The sequence below is a fragment of the Coregonus lavaretus genome (assembly GCF_964263955.1).
Source record: "Coregonus lavaretus genome assembly, chromosome: 24".
In the NCBI taxonomy this organism is placed as follows: domain Eukaryota; kingdom Metazoa; phylum Chordata; class Actinopteri; order Salmoniformes; family Salmonidae; genus Coregonus; species Coregonus lavaretus.
In genome coordinates, this window is record NC_140011.1 from 6,026,389 (window position 1) to 6,044,884 (window position 18,496).

Genomic DNA, 18,496 nt, shown 5'->3' on the forward strand with positions numbered 1-18,496 from the left:
CATACCTCACACCGACCCTTACAGTTTAATGTTACTTTCATACAAGGTCCGACATGCCTTATATTCTGATGGTCTGATGATATTTACATCAGTCCGTTTTTGCATGTGTTCTTACTGAAGCTGTTACATTCCTCTCTTTAAGGAAATATGAAATGCTCTTTAACTGCCTTGTTAAATTACTTATGTTGTTATAGTGCCGGATTCCAAAGAGATGTATTATAAATGTTTACAGTAGGCCTATTGTGTATTCTTTATTCAGTACTCTTGTTTATTCATTAGTATTGTCTGGTTTTCCCAACCCTGAAAATGTGAAATATATTATGTACACTCTCAGGGTCAATTGCAACCAACAGGCAGAACATAACGCGCAGCTGCAGGTTAGCACTGGATCTCTTAAAACGCTACTAACAGGAGAGGACATACCACTGCGTGTTAAAACAAACTTGCTTGCAACCAAAAACCCACAAGAATAAACCTGCAGATCAGTTGATCTCCCATTGTTACTGTGTCAAATTAGTTAGATAACAGACAGCTGCATCTAGGTTCTCTACTCCAGGCCCCAATGAAATATTGACCGAACAGGAACATTGAAAATAGCGAGGCTGGTAATTAATGAAAACTATTTAATGTAAACCTATAGACCCAGTGAATTGTAAGAAACTTGAGTACAGTAAACCCGAGAAGGGTATAGTTCAGTACAGGAAAGTAGAGTATAGTACAGTAGAGTACTGTATTGATACTCTACTGTACTCTACTTTCCTGTATTGTACTGAACTAAACTCCACTCGAGTTTACTGTACAGTAAAGTACAATACAGTACATTATAGACATCTATGTTTGGGCCACATTAGAATATAATTTGTCATTTGACATACCTTGATTAGACTATAATTTCATGAAAACGTATATTATATTAACTCAATCATTATTGGCTTGATTAAGTTACCGATGTTAGATGTAGACAGTTCAGGAATAGTTTATTTTCCTCTTTTGATAAGAAATGACCATACTGTATTAAGACAAGTTTTTATTCATGGGTTAAATTAATTGGAAATGAAAAGTAAGTATATCAACACAAGCTTTGCATTAATAAAATGTTTAGAGTAGCCTAAATTGCCACAGTAGATTATCTCTTTAGGGAGTGGTATATGGTGGCAAATAGTGGCAGCAATTGAGATCAGCTGTGGGGGTGATCTTAACACATATTGATATGGTTTAATGAGAGATCACCTAGTGTTGAGATGGTGCTCAATTTTGTTTGCAATTTATCCTCAAATACTAGCTTTTGGGTCTTTATAAATTATTTCTAAACATCTTAATAATCAAGCAAATGTTACACAAATCCAAAATGGCACATTATTAATTCATATCTAATTGTTTGCCAAACTTACAACCCGGGAATTGCTCAGACATCATGATTATCATATTCTAATGCCATACATAATATACTGTATATTTTGTATGAGCTGACAGCGCTGTAAATTATATGCAATAATAAAACCGACCAGCTATTGGACAAGAAATCCCTGGTATTTCCACTGCAGTGATGAAATGTTGATGACGCAACCCAGCTAGCACATAACGTTCTGAGAACCATATGTTTCAGAGCTTGTTAAGAGCATGGTTATCCTATAGTTATTTTGCATACAACCTTCCCACAACTTTCTGGAAATGGTGCAGGATAGTTGCTTAGCTTTGGAACATTCTCAGCACATTTAAGGAACGTTATTTAATTGGTATTTCATTACTTCTAGGAATGTTGTCCAACTGGTTTGACATTGGGAATGTTCTCAAATAGGTAAGAGAACATTAGGAATCAACGTTCTTCTTTGGGAATTTCAGTACTTCAGCATAACATTTTCTGCAGGTTTCGTCATGTTTCTATTTAGTCTCTGTGTAGGCAAGTGACACAAAATCTAAATTTGATCCATTTTAAATTCAGGCTGTAACACAACAAAATGTGGAAAAAGGTGTGTCAAGGGGTGTGAATACTTTTTGAATTCCCTTCTCAGCGTCAACAAAACTCTCTATCCTCTATCTTGTTAAGTGTGTTTGGGTGTGCTGGCCCACTAATTGGCCACACCTGATCTTAATGAGTGCTTGCTTCCTTTGAAATGGGGTCTGTTTGAATAGACTTACAGTGAGGGAAAAAGTATTTGATCCCCTGCTGATTTTGTACGTTTGCCCACTGACAAAGACATGATCAGTCTATAATTTTAATGGTAGGTTTATTTGAACAGTGAGAGACAGAATAACAACAAAAAAATCCAGAAAAATGCATGTCAAAAATGTTATAAATTGATTTGCATTTTAATGAGGGAAATAAGTATTTGACCCCTCTGCAAAACATGACTTAGTACTTGGTGGCAAAACCCTTGTTGGCAATCACAAAGGTCAGACGTTTCTTGTAGTTGGCCACCAGGTTTGCACACATCTCAGGAGGGATTTTGTCCCACTCCTCTTTGCAGATCTTCTCCAAGTCATTAAGGTTTCGAGGCTGACGTTTGGCAACTCGAACCTTCAGCTCCCTCCACAGATTTTCTATGGGATTAAGGTCTGGAGACTGGCTAGGCCACTCCAGGACCTTAATGTGCTTCTTCTTGAGCCACTCCTTGTTGCCTTGGCTGTGTATTTTGGGTTATTGTCATGCTGGAATACCCATCCACGACCCATTTTCAATGCCCTGGCTGAGGGAAGGAGGTTCTCACCCAAGATTTGACGGTACATGGCCCCATCCATCGTCCCTTTGATGCGGTGAAATGTAAAATGTAACAATGGGAAACCAAAAACGTACGTTCCCACAACTTCCAAGGAACCAAATGTGCTAGCTGGGAAGCGAATCCCCTCCTACAATTGTGCAGGAAGATGGGGCACGCGCTGACAGATCAAACCTCGATGGTGCACAGACAGATCTCATATGGATAAATCCCCGAATTGGTAAGCAACCCTCGTTTCCATTGCATTTTGTCATTATTCCGCTGTTATTGTTGAATGACCACCATTTCCCGCTATTATGGTTTAAAATAATGCTATTTATGGTGTCAACACGAATCATCTCCGATGGCTTGCTGCGTGAGCGGTGAGGCAACTGGTGTAGGTCTCCGCCAGAATATTGTCATGTGTCCCATAATAATAGCTTTATTCTATTGCATTTTAATGTTTAATATGTTTCGATAGGCTCAGATTAACAGTTTTGTCCAAACAGATCTCGGTGCGCTAAAATGAAACGTGTGCGCAACAAATATCCCTTTCTATTTAAACCAGGGGTGTTTGTTTTGATACACCACTGCACCTGTTCTGTAAAACGTATAGGGCCTGGGCTGATTTATGATATCAGTCAGAATTGCAGAAAAATATATATTGTGGTTGTCAAATTCTTGAAGTGTGCAATGCCATAAGCACAATACATTATTCTGCAGCACAATACATTGCTTTTGTATTATTTCCCGTGACAATTGTGACTTAACAGCATGATTAGTGACATGGTATTGACAATATAAGCATATACATAGCAGCCTATGTAAGGTTATAGTGTGTATTCACTATGGCTCATCTGCCTCTTAACAGGGGTGGTGACCAGAAAAGCACAGAACATGTGATGTAGTTCAGCCTGATCTAGAAGCATGGGGCTGAGGCTAGTTGACAAGGTAAGATCATTCTGAATATTGATACACCCTCAGTTACTGTTCATAAAGATAATTACAAGGCACCTGAAATGCTTATTTATAGATTCAATTAACTGTTTGTGTAGAATTTGCTATGAAGTATAATTACTGATGCACTGTCCATAATAGGCCTATGCTTTGTACAATTTTATCGCATAACATTATGCATGTCACATATGGTGCAAAATAAACCTGAACTTGAAATAAGTCACCAGTTGCTCTGAGTTGCAAATGGCATTTGAACAGCCTTTGTCCTTGCTGAAAGTCAGACCGACAACAAAGCACTAACATTGATCTCGGCACCCAGAACCAAATACAGTGTACACGCTTGCCAGTTAATCGATTTGTTACCTTTCTGTAACAGTCTGTCACTAAAGAGTAACAGACAACACAGCACCCCCCCATATTTTCCAGCAAGGGCAACAGAGCCAGAAGATGGTGATCTTCGGAGCCATCTTCCTCCTGATGACCCTCCTCATCCTCTATAGCTCCAACAGCGGCAATGACATCAGTCCCTTATACAGTCCCTTCAGGGCGTCCATGCCTCATCACGCCATCAAGGTCACCGACCTCAAGAAATGGGCGGGGAAGGAGGGCTATGTTGCTGTCTATGGAAACAAGGTAACTCGCACTCAGGGTTGGAATTACAAAGAAAATCTATGGAACCTCTATTTAATCCAGGAGACCTGGTCAAGAAGGCCACTCCAATATAAAACACATGGGAGCTCAACCAAAAATACGTATTTGAAACACCTTTTCAACGTCTTGTGCTCATAGGGCAGAACAAGCATGTAATCAGAACATGTAGTACACTACAAACAGGTAAGTTTAGTCATCTAGGGAAATATAGTATTGTTTCTAACAAAGATATCTACATATATTTCAGGATGTTGTGTATCCCTCAAGAATTCATGTGAACATTACAGTTTTGAAAACAAAGCTTGTCCCCCCCTGGGTATGGGGTAAATTGAGCTGCGGGACAGGGAAATTTAAGCTGCCTAGAAATTTCAGTACTGAATTAAGTATTACCGCTACCATGTATATCTTTATTTCCCAAACACAATTCAACACAATCACAACCACTTTTTTGTTTTTTTAATAATTTGAATCATTTTTTTAACACAGGCTTAACACGTAACAAACATTTTGTACTTTTTTAAACGCTTTTAATATAGGCCCTGTTGTTACCTCAAATCCCAGTGATAATGCCTTGCATTACACCTGGGTAGAAAACACTTCAATTTGATCAACTTGCCATTGGTTCAACCATTGGCTCAATTTACCCCATGGCCATTGGCTCAACTTACCCCCAGGCAAACATTTTGACTATATTAGCCCGCACAGTTAAAAGTATGCACTTGTCATACTTGAGTAAAAGTAAAGATACCTTTTAAAAGAAAATGACTCAAGTAAAAGTGAAAGTCACCCAGTAAAATACTACTTGAGTAAAAGTCTAAAAGTATTTGGTTTTAAATATACTTAAGTATCAAAAGTAAATGTAATTGCAAAAATATACTTAAGTATCAAAGGTAAAAGTATAAATCATTGCAAAGCTTATATTAAGAAACCAGATGGCACAGATTTTTTATTTATTTATTTATGGATAGCCAGGGGCACACTCCAATAATCCAAAATAATTTACAAATGAAGCATTTGTGTTTAGTGAGTCTGCCAGATCAAAGGCTGTAGTGATGACCATGGATGTTCTCTTGATAAGTGTGTGATTTGGACAATTTTCCTGTCCTGCTAAGCATTCAAAATGTAACAAGTACTTTTGGGTGTCAGGGAAAATGTATGGAGTAAGAAGTACATGATTTTCTTTAGGAATTTCAGAGGAGAAGCCCCGTGTAGCTCAGTTGGTAGAGCATGGTGCTTGCAACGCCAGGGTTGTGGGTTTGTTTCCCACAGGGGGCCAGTATGAAAAATGTATGCACTCACTAACTGTAAGTCGCTCTGGATAAGAGCGTCTGCTAAATGACTAAAATGTAAAAGTTGTAAAAAATATAAATAGTAAAGTACTGATATCCCCAAAAACTACTTTAAAGTAGTATTTTAAAGTATTTTTACTTAAGTACTTTACACCACTGCAAGGATGCACTTTCATGCTAGGTTTAGGACCTCCTATTGAAGCTTATAGAGACCCCAACAATCTTAAAATGATCTACTTTAGTTTTGATACACAATAAATTCATTTGACTTAGTGAAAATCCGTTTTTTGGACCTAACTTGCTTACCACTTTTTCCATGTGATTTCTTCCTTCACAGGCTCCATGAAATTACCTCTTCCTAAATATTTGGTGAAATTATTAATTTTGTGTATGGTTTCCTATTAACAAGAGTGGCTCAATGTATCCCTTTAGCTCAACTTACCCCACTCTCCCCTACAGTAAGCTTACCCACCATAATAATATGGTGGTAATAATAATATTAATATTATTTTATTTAACTAGGCAAGTCAGTTAAGAACAAATTCTTATTTACAATGACAGCCTGCCAAAAGGCAAAAAGGCCTCCTGCGGGGACGGTGGCTGGGATTAAAAATAAAAATATAGGACAATACACACATCACGACAAGAGAGACACCAGAACATTACATAAAGAGAGACCTAAGACAACAACATAGCATGGCAGCAACACATGACAACACAGCATGGTAGCAACACCACATGACAACAACATTGTAGCAACACAACATGGCAGCAGCACAAAACATGGTACAAACATTAATATGCAGGGCACCCTTGTAACAATCTGTATTACATATAAAAGTAATTCCACCCACAAGCCTAGAAACATTCATATTTGCTTCCCCCAAAGGGTTCAAATAATCTTGGTCAAGTCAGCTATTTTTAGTGCACCTCCAAAAGTCAAGGTGTAATTTGAACCCTGTTCCGCTCACACTTGCAGCATCAAGTTGTATTGGTGGATAAAAAATGCTTGACACTGGCTAAATGTAGCTATGTACTGCATGATTCATAGAAACAATCATGCACAGCCAAAAAAACATCCCAAGTTCAAAATTAAGTAAAAAACTTCACTGCCCTAGTGGAAAGTCTGTACGGCTGTGTGATGTTGTATAACTGTGGTGTGCTTGTTTACCGTACATGTGAAGTGCAGTGTATGTTCATATTTGTGCATGGGTCTACCATTAAGGGATACATGTGGTCCTCTGTAGCTCAGCTGGTAGAGCACGGCGCTTGTAACGCCAAGGTAGTGGGTTCGATCCCCGGGACCACCCATACACAAAAAATTTATGCACGCATGACTGTAAGTCGCTTTGGATAAAAGCGTCTGCTAAATGGCATATTATTATTATATTATTATTAAATGAGTCCCTTTTCTGTAGTGTAAATTGGTGGGGAAAAAACACATTTTATTTCACCAAATTTTTATATTCTGTCATGACGAGCACATGCTCAACTTAATAAAAAAAAGGTTTTCCCATCTCAAGAGATACAATTTAAAAAATGACTATAGTAAGTGCCTATTATGTGCCAAATAAAGTAACAGGGTTGACTTTAAATTAGCCATAAATCCCCTTGTGACAGGGGAATGGAAGCTTCCCAGCTAGCACATTTGGTTCCTTGGAAGTTGTGGGAACGTATGTTTTTGGTTTTCCATTGGTTCTGGGAACGAAGCAATACGTTTCCTGACCGGTAAAACTGAGAAGAAAAAATATAGACGTTCTGAGGACGCAAGTGAAAATCTGCTGTTCTGGGAAAGTATTACTTTTAATAATACTGCTAGCTTAGTTTGGGTTAACTGTTTTGAACTCCAAGCACAGATAGGACACATGGAAATTAATTTGCTTTGGCATTAATCATGCAAACATTTATTTTTTGTGTTCTCTTTCCTTGGAATTAGTCCACTGCGCCACCAGGATGGAGCTAGCGTGCCATGTTTTTTAAACTCATACAAAGCTGTTCATTTTAGTCTATTCAAACAGGCCCCTTTTCAAAGGAAAAAAAGCACTCATTAGGATCAGGTGTGGCCAACTGACCTGAACACACTTACCAACATAAAGTTCAAGAGATGTGTTGAAGCTGAGAACGGAATATAGGTTTTTAAATAACATTCTTAGAATGTTCTTTGAACGTTACCAATGTTTTCTAGTGTTTTTTTATGGAAGTTTCTCAGCACATTACTTTAAATAGAACCATGAGGAAACCTGTAGGAAACCTTATGCTAAAGTAATGAAATTCCCACAGAAGAACGTTGTTTCTTAACGTTCTTGGAACAATTTGAGAACACTACTTTAAATAGAACCATGAGGAAATCTGTAGTAAACGTTATGCTGAAGTACTGAAATTCACACCTACAGTGCATTCGGAAAGTATTCAGACCCCTTCATTTTTCAAAATGTTGTTACATTACACCCTTATTCTAAAATTGATGAAATTATATATTTCTCATCAATCTACACACAGTACCTCATAAAAAACAGAAATATCTCATTTACATAATTATTCAGACCCTTTACTCAGTACTTTGTTGAAGCACCTTTGGCAGTGATTACAGCCTTGAGTCTTCTTGGGTATGACGCTACAAGCTTGGCACACCTGTATTTGGGGAGTTTCTCCCATTCTTCTCTGCAGATCCTCTCAAGCTCTGTCAGGTTGGATGGGGAGCGTCTCTGCACAGCTATTTTCAGGTCTCTCCAGAGATGTTCGATAGGGTTCAAGTCCCTCCAGATATGTTAGATCGGGTTCAAGTCCAGGCTCTGGCTGGGCCACACAAGGACATTCAGAGACTTGTCCCGAAGCCACTCCTGCGTTGTCTCAGCTGTGTGCTTAGGGTTTTTGTCCTGTTGGAAGGTGAACCTTCACCCCAGGTCCTGAATGCTCTGGAGCAGGTTTTCATCAAGGATCTCTCTGTACTTTGCTCCGTTCATCTTTGCCTCGATCCTGAATAGTCTCCCAGTCCCTGCCGCTGAAAAACATTCCCACAGCATGATGCTGCCACCACCATGCTTCACCGTAAGGATGGTGCCAGGTTTCCTCCAGACGTGACACTTGGCATTCAGGCCAAAGTGTTCAATCTTGGTTTCATCAGACCAGAGAATCTTGTTTCTCATGGTCTGAGAGTCCTTTAGGTGCCTTTTGGCAAACCTCAAGCGGGCTGTCATGTGCCTTTTACTGAGGAGTGGCTTCCGTCTGGACACTCTACCATGAAGGCCTGATTGGTGGAGTGTTGCAGAGATGGTTGTCCTTCTTGAAAGTTTTCCCATCTCCACAGAGGAACTCTGGAGCTCTGTCAGAGTGACCATCAGGTTCTTCTGACCAAGGCCCTTCTCCCCCGATGGCTCAGTTTGGCCGGGCGGCCAGCTCTAGGAAGAGTCTTGGTGGTTCCAAACTTCTTCCATTTAAGAATGATGGAGGCCACTGTGTTCTTGAGAACCTTCATCCCTGCATTTTTTGGTACCCTTCCCCAGATCTGTGCCTCGACTCAATCCTGTCTTGGAGCTCTACAGACAATTCCTTCGACCTCATGGCTTGGTTTTTGCTCTGACATGCACTGTCAACTGTGGGACCTTATATAGACAGGTGTGTCTTTCCAAATCATGTCCAATCAATTTAATTTACTACAGGTGGACTCCAAGTTGTAGAACATTTCAAGGATGATCAATGGAAACAGGATACACCTGAGCTCAATTTCGAGCCTCATACCAAAAGGTCTGAGTACTTAGGTAAATAAGGTATTTCAGTTTAATGTTTTATACATTTGCAAAAATTTATAAAAACCTGTTTTCACTTTGTCATTATGGGGTGTTGTGTGTAGATTGAGGAATTGTTTTTATTTTATCCATTTTAGAATAAGGCTGTAACGTAACAAAATGTGGAAAAAGTCAAGGGGTCTGAATACTTTCTGAGTGCACTGTAAGAAACATATGGTTCTCAGAACATAATGTGCTAGGCTAGCTGGATTGTTTTGTGCAACAGGGAGGGGCAACTGAATGGGAATCTATGGGTTTCTTAGAGCTTGGGAGGGGCAACTGTCTATCTATGGGTAACAGGGTTGACGTGTTATGCTCGACCCACTCAGTTTTACACCACAAAACACCAGAAAATTGCCAAAAAGAGTAGAAACAGCTCACCTGCTTTTACACAATGATTTGACAATTAGATGTTAAATGTTTCATTTAATTTATTTTAAAAATATATATTAAAACAAGAGTTTTTAGGGTTAAGTGGGTTCAAATCTTCCGAGAAGTCACAGTGCACAGAGGGACTGTCACAACTTCTGCCGAGGCTGCCTCCCCTCCTTGTTCGGGCAGGCTTCGGCGTTCGTCGTCACCGGTTACTAGCCACTGCCGCTCCATATATCATCATTCCATTTGTCTTGTCTTGTCAATTAGTCTGTGTATAAGTGTTCCCTCTGCCCCCTTGTCCTTGTGGGTGATTGTTTTATGTGAGTTGAGTGTAGCTCGGTGGAGCTACTCGTTCCTTGTATTGCTGGGGTAGATTGTTCCCCTGTGCCTGTATTTTGTTGTCGTGTGGTGTCGAGAAAACGTTGCTAATTATGCTGTGAGACCAAGGAAATCCGCTGACGCTGTACTTTGATTATAAAGGTTTATTATATCAGAGTATTTCAGCGTCAATTTACAGATATCTGAAGACATCTGGAGAATAACCGGACCCCAATCTGTAATATGTTATTCTGTCCTCCTTTGTTTTAACCAAGTATTTATATCCTATGCCCTATGTAACATAATATGGCTGTTTTCCCATACAGACCAATCCCAGGAGGCCACCTAACAGACTTCCTCGGCTTTAGGGTGCCCCTATAGAACTACTCCCCAGATGCTCCTTTTAAGCTTAGTCAACATCCTCTAAAACCATTTGAAACCATTAGCAAAGTCATAAATTCCTCAGATACCACATATTCCCCCCTTCGAGACGAATTAAGTCTCGAAAACAAAAAGAATAGGTTTATGACTAATAAAAAAAAATCTCTTATTGAGTAACTTTTACAATAAACCAAAAACACATTTTTCTATGGAGTGTAAATACATTTCTATGAAATATGAACAAATCTTTATGGAGTGTGAGAGCGAAAAACCAGTCTGGCAGCTTTCTTTCCAAATATCCATCAATCAATCAAGACAGTAAAATTCTCTCACAGCCCCTCTGCCCCAGGCAACCACTTAAGTACTCCAGATCAATTCTTACATCTTTATCAATGCATTTTAAACTATGATGCAATTTAAATACACATGAAAGCCTCAGCAAACAAAATACAATCAAATCTGTCCACATTCAGGCTGGTCAACCCATCGGACCCTCCTGTGGATTCTCTCTATCCCTGCCTAGACCCAATATCCCTAAGCATCCACAAAATAAACAAAAACATCTGGGATCCCCACATGTACCCAATAACAGCAAACATAATTCTTCAAAAATTAATACAAAAATAATATGACACAAATTATGTATTACACATACAAATATGTCTATATATCATTGCAGATACTGGAATGTAGTCCACTACACTTCATCTCCTCAGCAGTGTCGACTTCAAATTCATCGTCGATGATGGAATCTGAACATCTCCACACCTTCCTTGTTCCACTTCCTCCAGTCCCTTCATATTGTCCCTTCATATTGTCCTTGTTTGAGTATTTGAATCCCCTCTACACATTCCCCCATATGCTTCTGGAAGAAAAGAAAAGACCAAACAGTATCTTTTGCAAAACAACACATTCAAATTAAAACATCAATATCAACTAAAAATAATATATAAAATAATATATAAAATGAATCACATACCATTTACCCCATACCATTTCCCCCACTTCTTTATCCAGATAATCATCTGTGTTTATCTTCATAATTGCTCCTTGTGGTCAAAAATTATTCAACATAAGCTGAGTTGAACTTTCTTCAGTTGAAGACTCAACCATTCCTCTGAGTTCAATTCGGCAGCATTCTTGAAATACTTCAGCTGAGTTGAAATGGATATTCCAGAAGCCTCGCATCTGGCATTTTTTCCCCTTAAATTTCTTCCATATCTTAGCCTGCTTCAAAAAATCTTCACTGAGATTTCCAATCCAGAATACTGAAGACGAATCCATTTCTGTCATCATCAACAATTGGTAAACCTTCTCCTTTGGCACTTCTACCAGACAGCCGTCTGGTGTACATATTATTGTACAGTTCAATTTCCACAATGCATCTCTTCCCAACAATGCAATAGGTATATGTTCTGATACCAGTATGGGTATTTTAATTTTCTCATTTTCATAGCAGAGCTCAATTGGTTCCTTAAGAGTAATCAACTGTTTTACTCCCTCAAATCCCTATCCTAATTAGTTGATTTGACATAGTGAGATGTGTAACCTCTTCAGGCTGAACACAGATAAACCTTTCCACTATCCATCATCACTTCCCATAGTCCATTGTTTATTTTCACTTCAATTGTTGGATCTTTTTTCCTAACTGGTGCTACCAGCTGACACCCCCTTTCGGATCTTCTAGGCACCCCTAGAATCCTTGCTCCTTGTCCCTATAAGGGTTCACCTGTCCTCCAGATGATCTTCACTTGCTCCTGTATCTTCCTCTGAAATTCTCTCTTGTGTTTCCTTCTGGCCCATTACACTCACAGCAAAGTCACCAACCTGTCCACAATCATAACACACTTCTTAAGATTGCTGGAAGTATGGCTTAAATCTCCCTCCTCTTCCTCTTTCTAAGCCTTTTCATCCTCTTCCTCTCCAATTCTTTCAGTCCAGAAACTATCTATGGATATGAAACAACTTGTACCACTAGTTGTGGCTGGTACAATTGCATTTGACCTTGTTCAGTTGAAGCCGTGGCAGTGATTGTTGATTTGGTTCACACTGATTCTTCATAACCAAAGCTTTTCTTCTCCTTCTTATTCTCCCCCCGTTGTATTTCATCAAGTTTTCTGAGAGTTTCTTGGTCCTGTTCTTTCTAGTTGTTGACATATCGGTATTCTTCAAAGGCTTATATTCTAAGTTCTGTCCTCGAATGATCACTGGCATCATCTTCTTACTTGTGCTCTCTTTCCTTTCCTCAATGTATTATTCTTCTCCTCCAATTCTTGGGATCCTTTTCTCAGCAGTTTTTTCTTTTCTGTATCTTCAGCTTCTTGAGTTGTTCTTCCAGTTCTCGTTGTCTCTTCTAAATTATTCCCCTTATCCAGGCATAATACGCATCAGTCTATATCTCTTTCTATTTCTTCTTTACTAATCATTGTAGGATAAAATCCTCTTGAACATAAAGCACCTTTAATCTCCAAATCTTCATTGCTTTCTCCATCTTCACTTTCCTCAGAGATCGAATCTCTAGTATCCTTCTTCTTCCTCCAACTTCCTTCTAATCACAGAGTCATATCCACCCATGATCTCTTCTCAATCACTCTGATCATCATCATCTTCTTCATCTTCAAGTTCCATCTTCCTTAACCTCACTCCACCCTTAGTTTCCAGACATATTGTTTTCTTCTTACTTTTGGAGTTTTGGATTCATCTTTATGGTCGTTTCTGCTTCTCCTCTCTCTATTATTCAATCACTTTCATCATGTTGATGATGTCAGGGTTAAAAGTCCCTTCCACTAGCCATGGTTGTTCAATGTCATGCCAACGTTTATTCCCTTTTCCAGATAACCTTGCAATACCATTAACTAAAGGATTACTATTTTGTACTACATCAACAGGAGTAATTACTTTCATCGTTTTTATGTCCTTTTTCCCCCTTGTAACAACTCTTTTATATTCCTTTATTGTAAATTATTTCATTATTTTAGACTATATAGCCTATAGTTCCCTCTTTTTTTCCTTCCCCAAACTAATTAATTAATCAATTAATTTATTCATTTATTCATCAATTTACTTATTTATTCATTTTATTTTATTTTACCAAATTATTGATTAGTGGCAATCTTACCACATCCAATCAGGAAAGTAAATGAAAGTAGTCACCTTAGAGCAACCCAAAAAATAAAGACCTATAATCCTGCAACACTACAGTACTCACAAACCCCTTGCTTAATAAGCACCCAATTACCTTAGTTTTACAGAATAATGTCAGTACTCGATTTCCCCTCATCTCTAATCAAACCCACTCATGCACAAAAACTCAAATGCAATTCTTAATTACATCCATTGATCAGTCTGTTGCCAAGGTTTTGTCAAATTGTCATAACATCAAATATGCTAGGCAACCAAAATATCCTCTATGGGAAGGTACGTTTTGTAAATAGAACAGTACTGGCCTTGATTTGACTTGATCCTGTTGCAGCACATTCTGTCGCATCCTCCTCCTTCTCGTCTCTCATATGACAAAAGAACAAAGAAACAGACAATAATTTAGTAGTTTATGCACTCACTGAGTTATTTCAACCATTCAATATTCCTCTAGTCATACTCGCTCTGAGAAATAAGCAAACAACTTAACTCAAGAATAGTATAAATAGCTCAATAACATTTTATTTTATTTATTTTTAATCCGTCAACATCTCTCTCTCATTTATCAATTCAATAGATCTCAAATAGTTTCATCGTTAACCAAAAGCCTATTTAACAAAAAGAACATTCCATTCGTGTTCAAATCCCCCACTCCTCTCTGTCTGCTCTGCTCTGAGTCTGCGTCTCCCAGCAACTCAGTGCAGGCAGAGGAGTGGCACATTTGCTCTTACGTAACTCTAAAGTCATAAAATCACACGCATGCGTAGTACATTCACCAGTGCGATTTCAGAGTGGAGAGGGCTCTCTCCCAGCTCTCTCCCAGCCTAAACAACAGAAAGTAGACAGTCCCGCTGTACTTCCTCTCTTTTACCCCCCCATAGACAAACAGTAACACTTTAACAGAGCTCACAAACCAACATAAAACATTGAACACAAATCCTACTTTCTTCTACACACATACACATACATACATACAGTTTAAGAGGCTTATCCCATTCCTATGGACCCCTAAGGCAGTATGCTACCTCCATTGCGCCGTATAATTCCATTGTTCCTAAATTTCTGCTACCACGAGTTCCGCGGACATCCGATGAGCGGTCACATCAATCATATAATTCGTCAACCATACGTTGAGCGGTAACTTGCAACCGAATATATATATATATATATACCACAACCTCAAGCCCCCTAGGACTTACCTAAATACACCTGACGTGCTTTTAGGATTTTCGGCCCATCCTAATGATCGCCTCCTTAGAGGGCTTCCATAGATTCGCAATGGCCTAATTTGTATACATTTACCTTAGTTCCTGGCCTTATTCCTTCATTGTATTCTTTTTGAATTTTATTCAAGCAAAATATCCCTATAGACACTCCCCCCTTTTTGCGTTGCTTTCAACGCAAACAAATTTAGAACAGACTCCTATCCCACAGCAAATAACAGCAAAGCACACACGCAAGTTCTTAACGGTGCATTCATTCAACGCACACACACAGACACACGAACTGACCAGTGCCCAAAGTAGTGAGAAAACTCACCCTTATCTGCCGGACTCTGGAGCGAAAGTCAGCTCGGCGCCCATGAATGGAACGCTGGGAAAAGATGCAACACGACCAAATACCTCGTCGCCATTTTGTGGTGTCGAGAAAACGTTGCTAATTATGCTGTGAGACCAAGGAAATCCGCTGACACTGTACTTTGATTATAAAGGTTTATTATATCAGAGTATTTCAGCGTCAATTTACAGATATCTGCAGACATCTGGAGAATAACCGGACCCCAATCTGTAATATGTTATTCTGTCCTCCTTTGTTTTAACCAAGTATTTATATCCTATGCCCTATGTAACATAATATGGGTGTTTTCCCATACAGACCAATCCCAGGAGGCCACCTAACAGACTTCCTCGGCTTTAGGGTGCCCCTATAGAACTACTCCCCAGATGCTCCCTTTAAGCTTTGTCAACATCCTCTAAAACCATTTGAAACCATTAGCAAAGTCATAAATTCCTCAGATACCACAGTCGCTATCCAGCGCTATCCAACTGTGTACGACGGAATAAACTCTGTATTCGGTGATTTACCCCCCTGCGCCTGACTCCTTCTAATCACACTCATCACAGGGACATACATTTTGGCAATTAAGCATGTCATTATTCATATACAAATCTGATTTATTGAATTTTCCATGTGGTCTATATTAAAGGGCACTTCATTTATTATAGCAGGCTTTTAAAATCCAATATTGGTGCACAATATCTACTTAAAATATCATTTCGTGGAACGACCCGCATTAGAGAATGATATACTGTATATATTTTCTGACATTTATCCATTCCCTCTCCAGAATATGACTCTGCACTGCCACCATTGTGCCCTGGTGACCAGCTCCAGCCACGTGCTGGGTAGCAGGGCCGGACCGGAAATCGACCGCACCCAGTGCGTGATCCGCATGAACGACGCCCCCACCACAGGGTTCGAGCGTGACGTGGGCAACCGGACCACTCTCAGAGTGGTGGCCCACTCCAGCGTGTTCAGGGTGGTCAGGCGGCCCACCGAGTTTCTCAACCGCACGGATCATAGAGCAAACTCTACAGTCATATTCTGGGGACCGCCCACCAAGATTGGTAGAGAGGCTAAAGGAACGCTGTACCGTCTGATCCAGAGAGTGAGCATGACCTACAGTAACCTGTCCAGCTTCACAATCACGCCCAGCAAGATGCACAAGTTTGATACGCTCTTTCAGAAAGAGACGGGGCGAGACAGGTGGGTAACAGGGATGAAGGTGGGAATGGGGACAGAACAATGGTGATAATGCTACATTAATTCAATTCAGTTTAAAATCATGAAATTCCAATTCAAAATGGAATTCAGCTTAAATAATGAATGCAAATTCTAATTACATTTCTTAGTGATGATGATCACAATATGGGGATTTTCCTGGAATCTAATGAAAGAAATGCCCCTATCAAGAAATACAAATGCTCTTATTAATTACATTTTTTTTCCTCAAACATTTTATCCTACGGTTTCCTTCCAAAGAGCGAAGTCTCAGTCCTGGTTGAGCACCGGTTGGTTCACCATGGTGATCGCTATAGAGATGTGTGACAATATTAAAGTGTACGGGATGGTTCCACCCAGTCACTGTGGGTGAGTATGAACAAGGTTAAACAATGATAAATCACTAATAGCAATCTATCAAGCACTTAAATCAAGCTATTACATTGTGTAATCATAAATTTGTTCAGTGAGCAAATAGTTAATCTATAATACTGATTATTATGAAACCATTGTCTGCAATTGACAGGATTGCTTGTACGCAATGTAACATTATGTATTATGATTGTGTTTCAATGAAAGAAGCATGACGAAGACTTTTGGGTTGAAACGTTGCACTATAAAACAGCGAGGGGAGCATTCGACAATGTGCGGGTATCTATCTTTCTTGTCTACGAAGGAGCCATAGTTATTGCTACCCATTATGTATGCTGGTTGTCTTGCAGCACATTGTCAATGCAATCATTTGTTACGCCCCTTCTCCCAGAAAAAAGCCCCAGCCCAAGAAGATGCCCTACCACTACTACAAGCCCAGGGGCCCAGAAGAGTGTGTCACCTACCTGCAGAACGAGAAGGGCCGAAAGGGGCCCCACCATCGGTTCATCACGGAGAAGCAGGTGTTTGCACATTGGGCCAAGAAGTATAATATCACCTTCACTCACCCCATATGGTGAGGTGACTGGTTCCTCTCACAAGGTGTGCCCCCTTCTCTGAATGGTAGTCATTTTTCTTGGGAATTACTGTGGCTCTGTGTTGACTAAGTATTTCTTTCACATATGAAGCTGTGAGCTTGGTTTGGAACCAGTAATATAAATTAGAAATGTGTTTTTTCTTTTACAAAGCTATCTATAAAAGTGTAAAATCTAAGTTTTACAGGAGTTAATAATGTATTGTATGTGTACAGCAAGGCAGTGCGCAGAGGGCAACTGATGTTTATTGTAAATAGAAACAAAATGAATTATTTAAAAAAGTATTTTTACATGTTTATAATGTTTGTTAAAAAAAAAGTCCTCAAACGCAAATGTTATAATACAAGATAATATCATCTTTCCCATACTGAGGGGAGATTGTATTATCCAAGAAGTTAAAGGAATTAATTTCAGAGACATATGCTTATAGACAGTATGGCTAAAATTAAGTGACATGTCGTTTGTTGCATTACGTTATCCAATCAAACCTTGTGTGGCTTACACTTAACGCAGTAAAAATACCAACATCAGAACACTTTAAGCTTACATTTATAGCACTGTAGGTTGGCTCGTGCCAACCCAATGGAATTATAACATGCCTGTTGAATGTAGGGGTGTGTGAGGTTAAGGCATTCACTCAACTGTGCTGTGTTGGATGCAGAGTTTGTTCTATCCTGTCAAACCATGACACGGACAAACATTGTCTCGTCATGTTTGACCCTTTACCTCTGACATCCCGAAGGATGCAGCTGTCAGTTTGAATGATCCAAAATAATGTATTGCTAGCATTGTGCTGATCGACTTGTTATTCTTCATGAATGTTCTGTAATGTGTGTCTTGAGAACAAATAACATTTGAAAACCGATGCATGTACATGACGTTTAATTTCGCATGGAATCCTATACACGGGACAGTAGAAACATAAGACAAAAGGGTAACAGTGGATATAGATTGAACACACCTACCGACTAGATACAAAAGACAAGGAGCACCATCAAGGATGATGTCTCATGACCAAGACATTTGGTTCTTTACTTGTGCTGTGATCTTTCTAGCCTTGAATAAAAAATGCTGATAGCACAGAATGTCCATTCATTCGATCCCAGAAGTATATAAAAGGTGTGAATTATTAGTCCTTTTGACTTCCTCTCAGTGATGGT

At 39.3% G+C, this 18,496-nt stretch overlaps 1 protein-coding gene across 1 annotated transcript; it reads left to right on the top strand.

Annotated features, from left to right (window-relative positions):
- The first annotated feature begins 2,855 nt into the window (after nucleotides 1-2,855).
- On the top strand, nucleotides 2,856-18,415 carry LOC311100089 (alpha-N-acetylgalactosaminide alpha-2,6-sialyltransferase 6-like). The gene is made up of 6 exons (XM_084140834.1): nucleotides 2,856-2,937; nucleotides 3,568-3,647; nucleotides 4,080-4,286; nucleotides 15,938-16,356; nucleotides 16,633-16,740; nucleotides 17,135-18,415. The coding sequence occupies exons 2-6, from the start codon at nucleotides 3,624-3,626 to the stop codon at nucleotides 17,319-17,321; spliced, it is 945 nt and encodes a 314-aa protein (XP_083996960.1). The 5' UTR covers nucleotides 2,856-2,937; nucleotides 3,568-3,623; the 3' UTR covers nucleotides 17,322-18,415.
- Nucleotides 18,416-18,496: the final 81 nt, after the last annotated feature.

Coding starts and splice junctions, on each gene's coding strand:
- LOC311100089 (XM_084140834.1), top strand. CDS start 3,624: ATGGGGCTGAGGCTAGTTGACAAG. Junction 4,287..15,937: donor TTGCTGTCTATGGAAACAAG/GTAACTCGCACT, acceptor TTCCCTCTCCAG/AATATGACTCTGCACTGCCA. Junction 16,357..16,632: donor AAAGAGACGGGGCGAGACAG/GTGGGTAACAGG, acceptor TTCCTTCCAAAG/AGCGAAGTCTCAGTCCTGGT.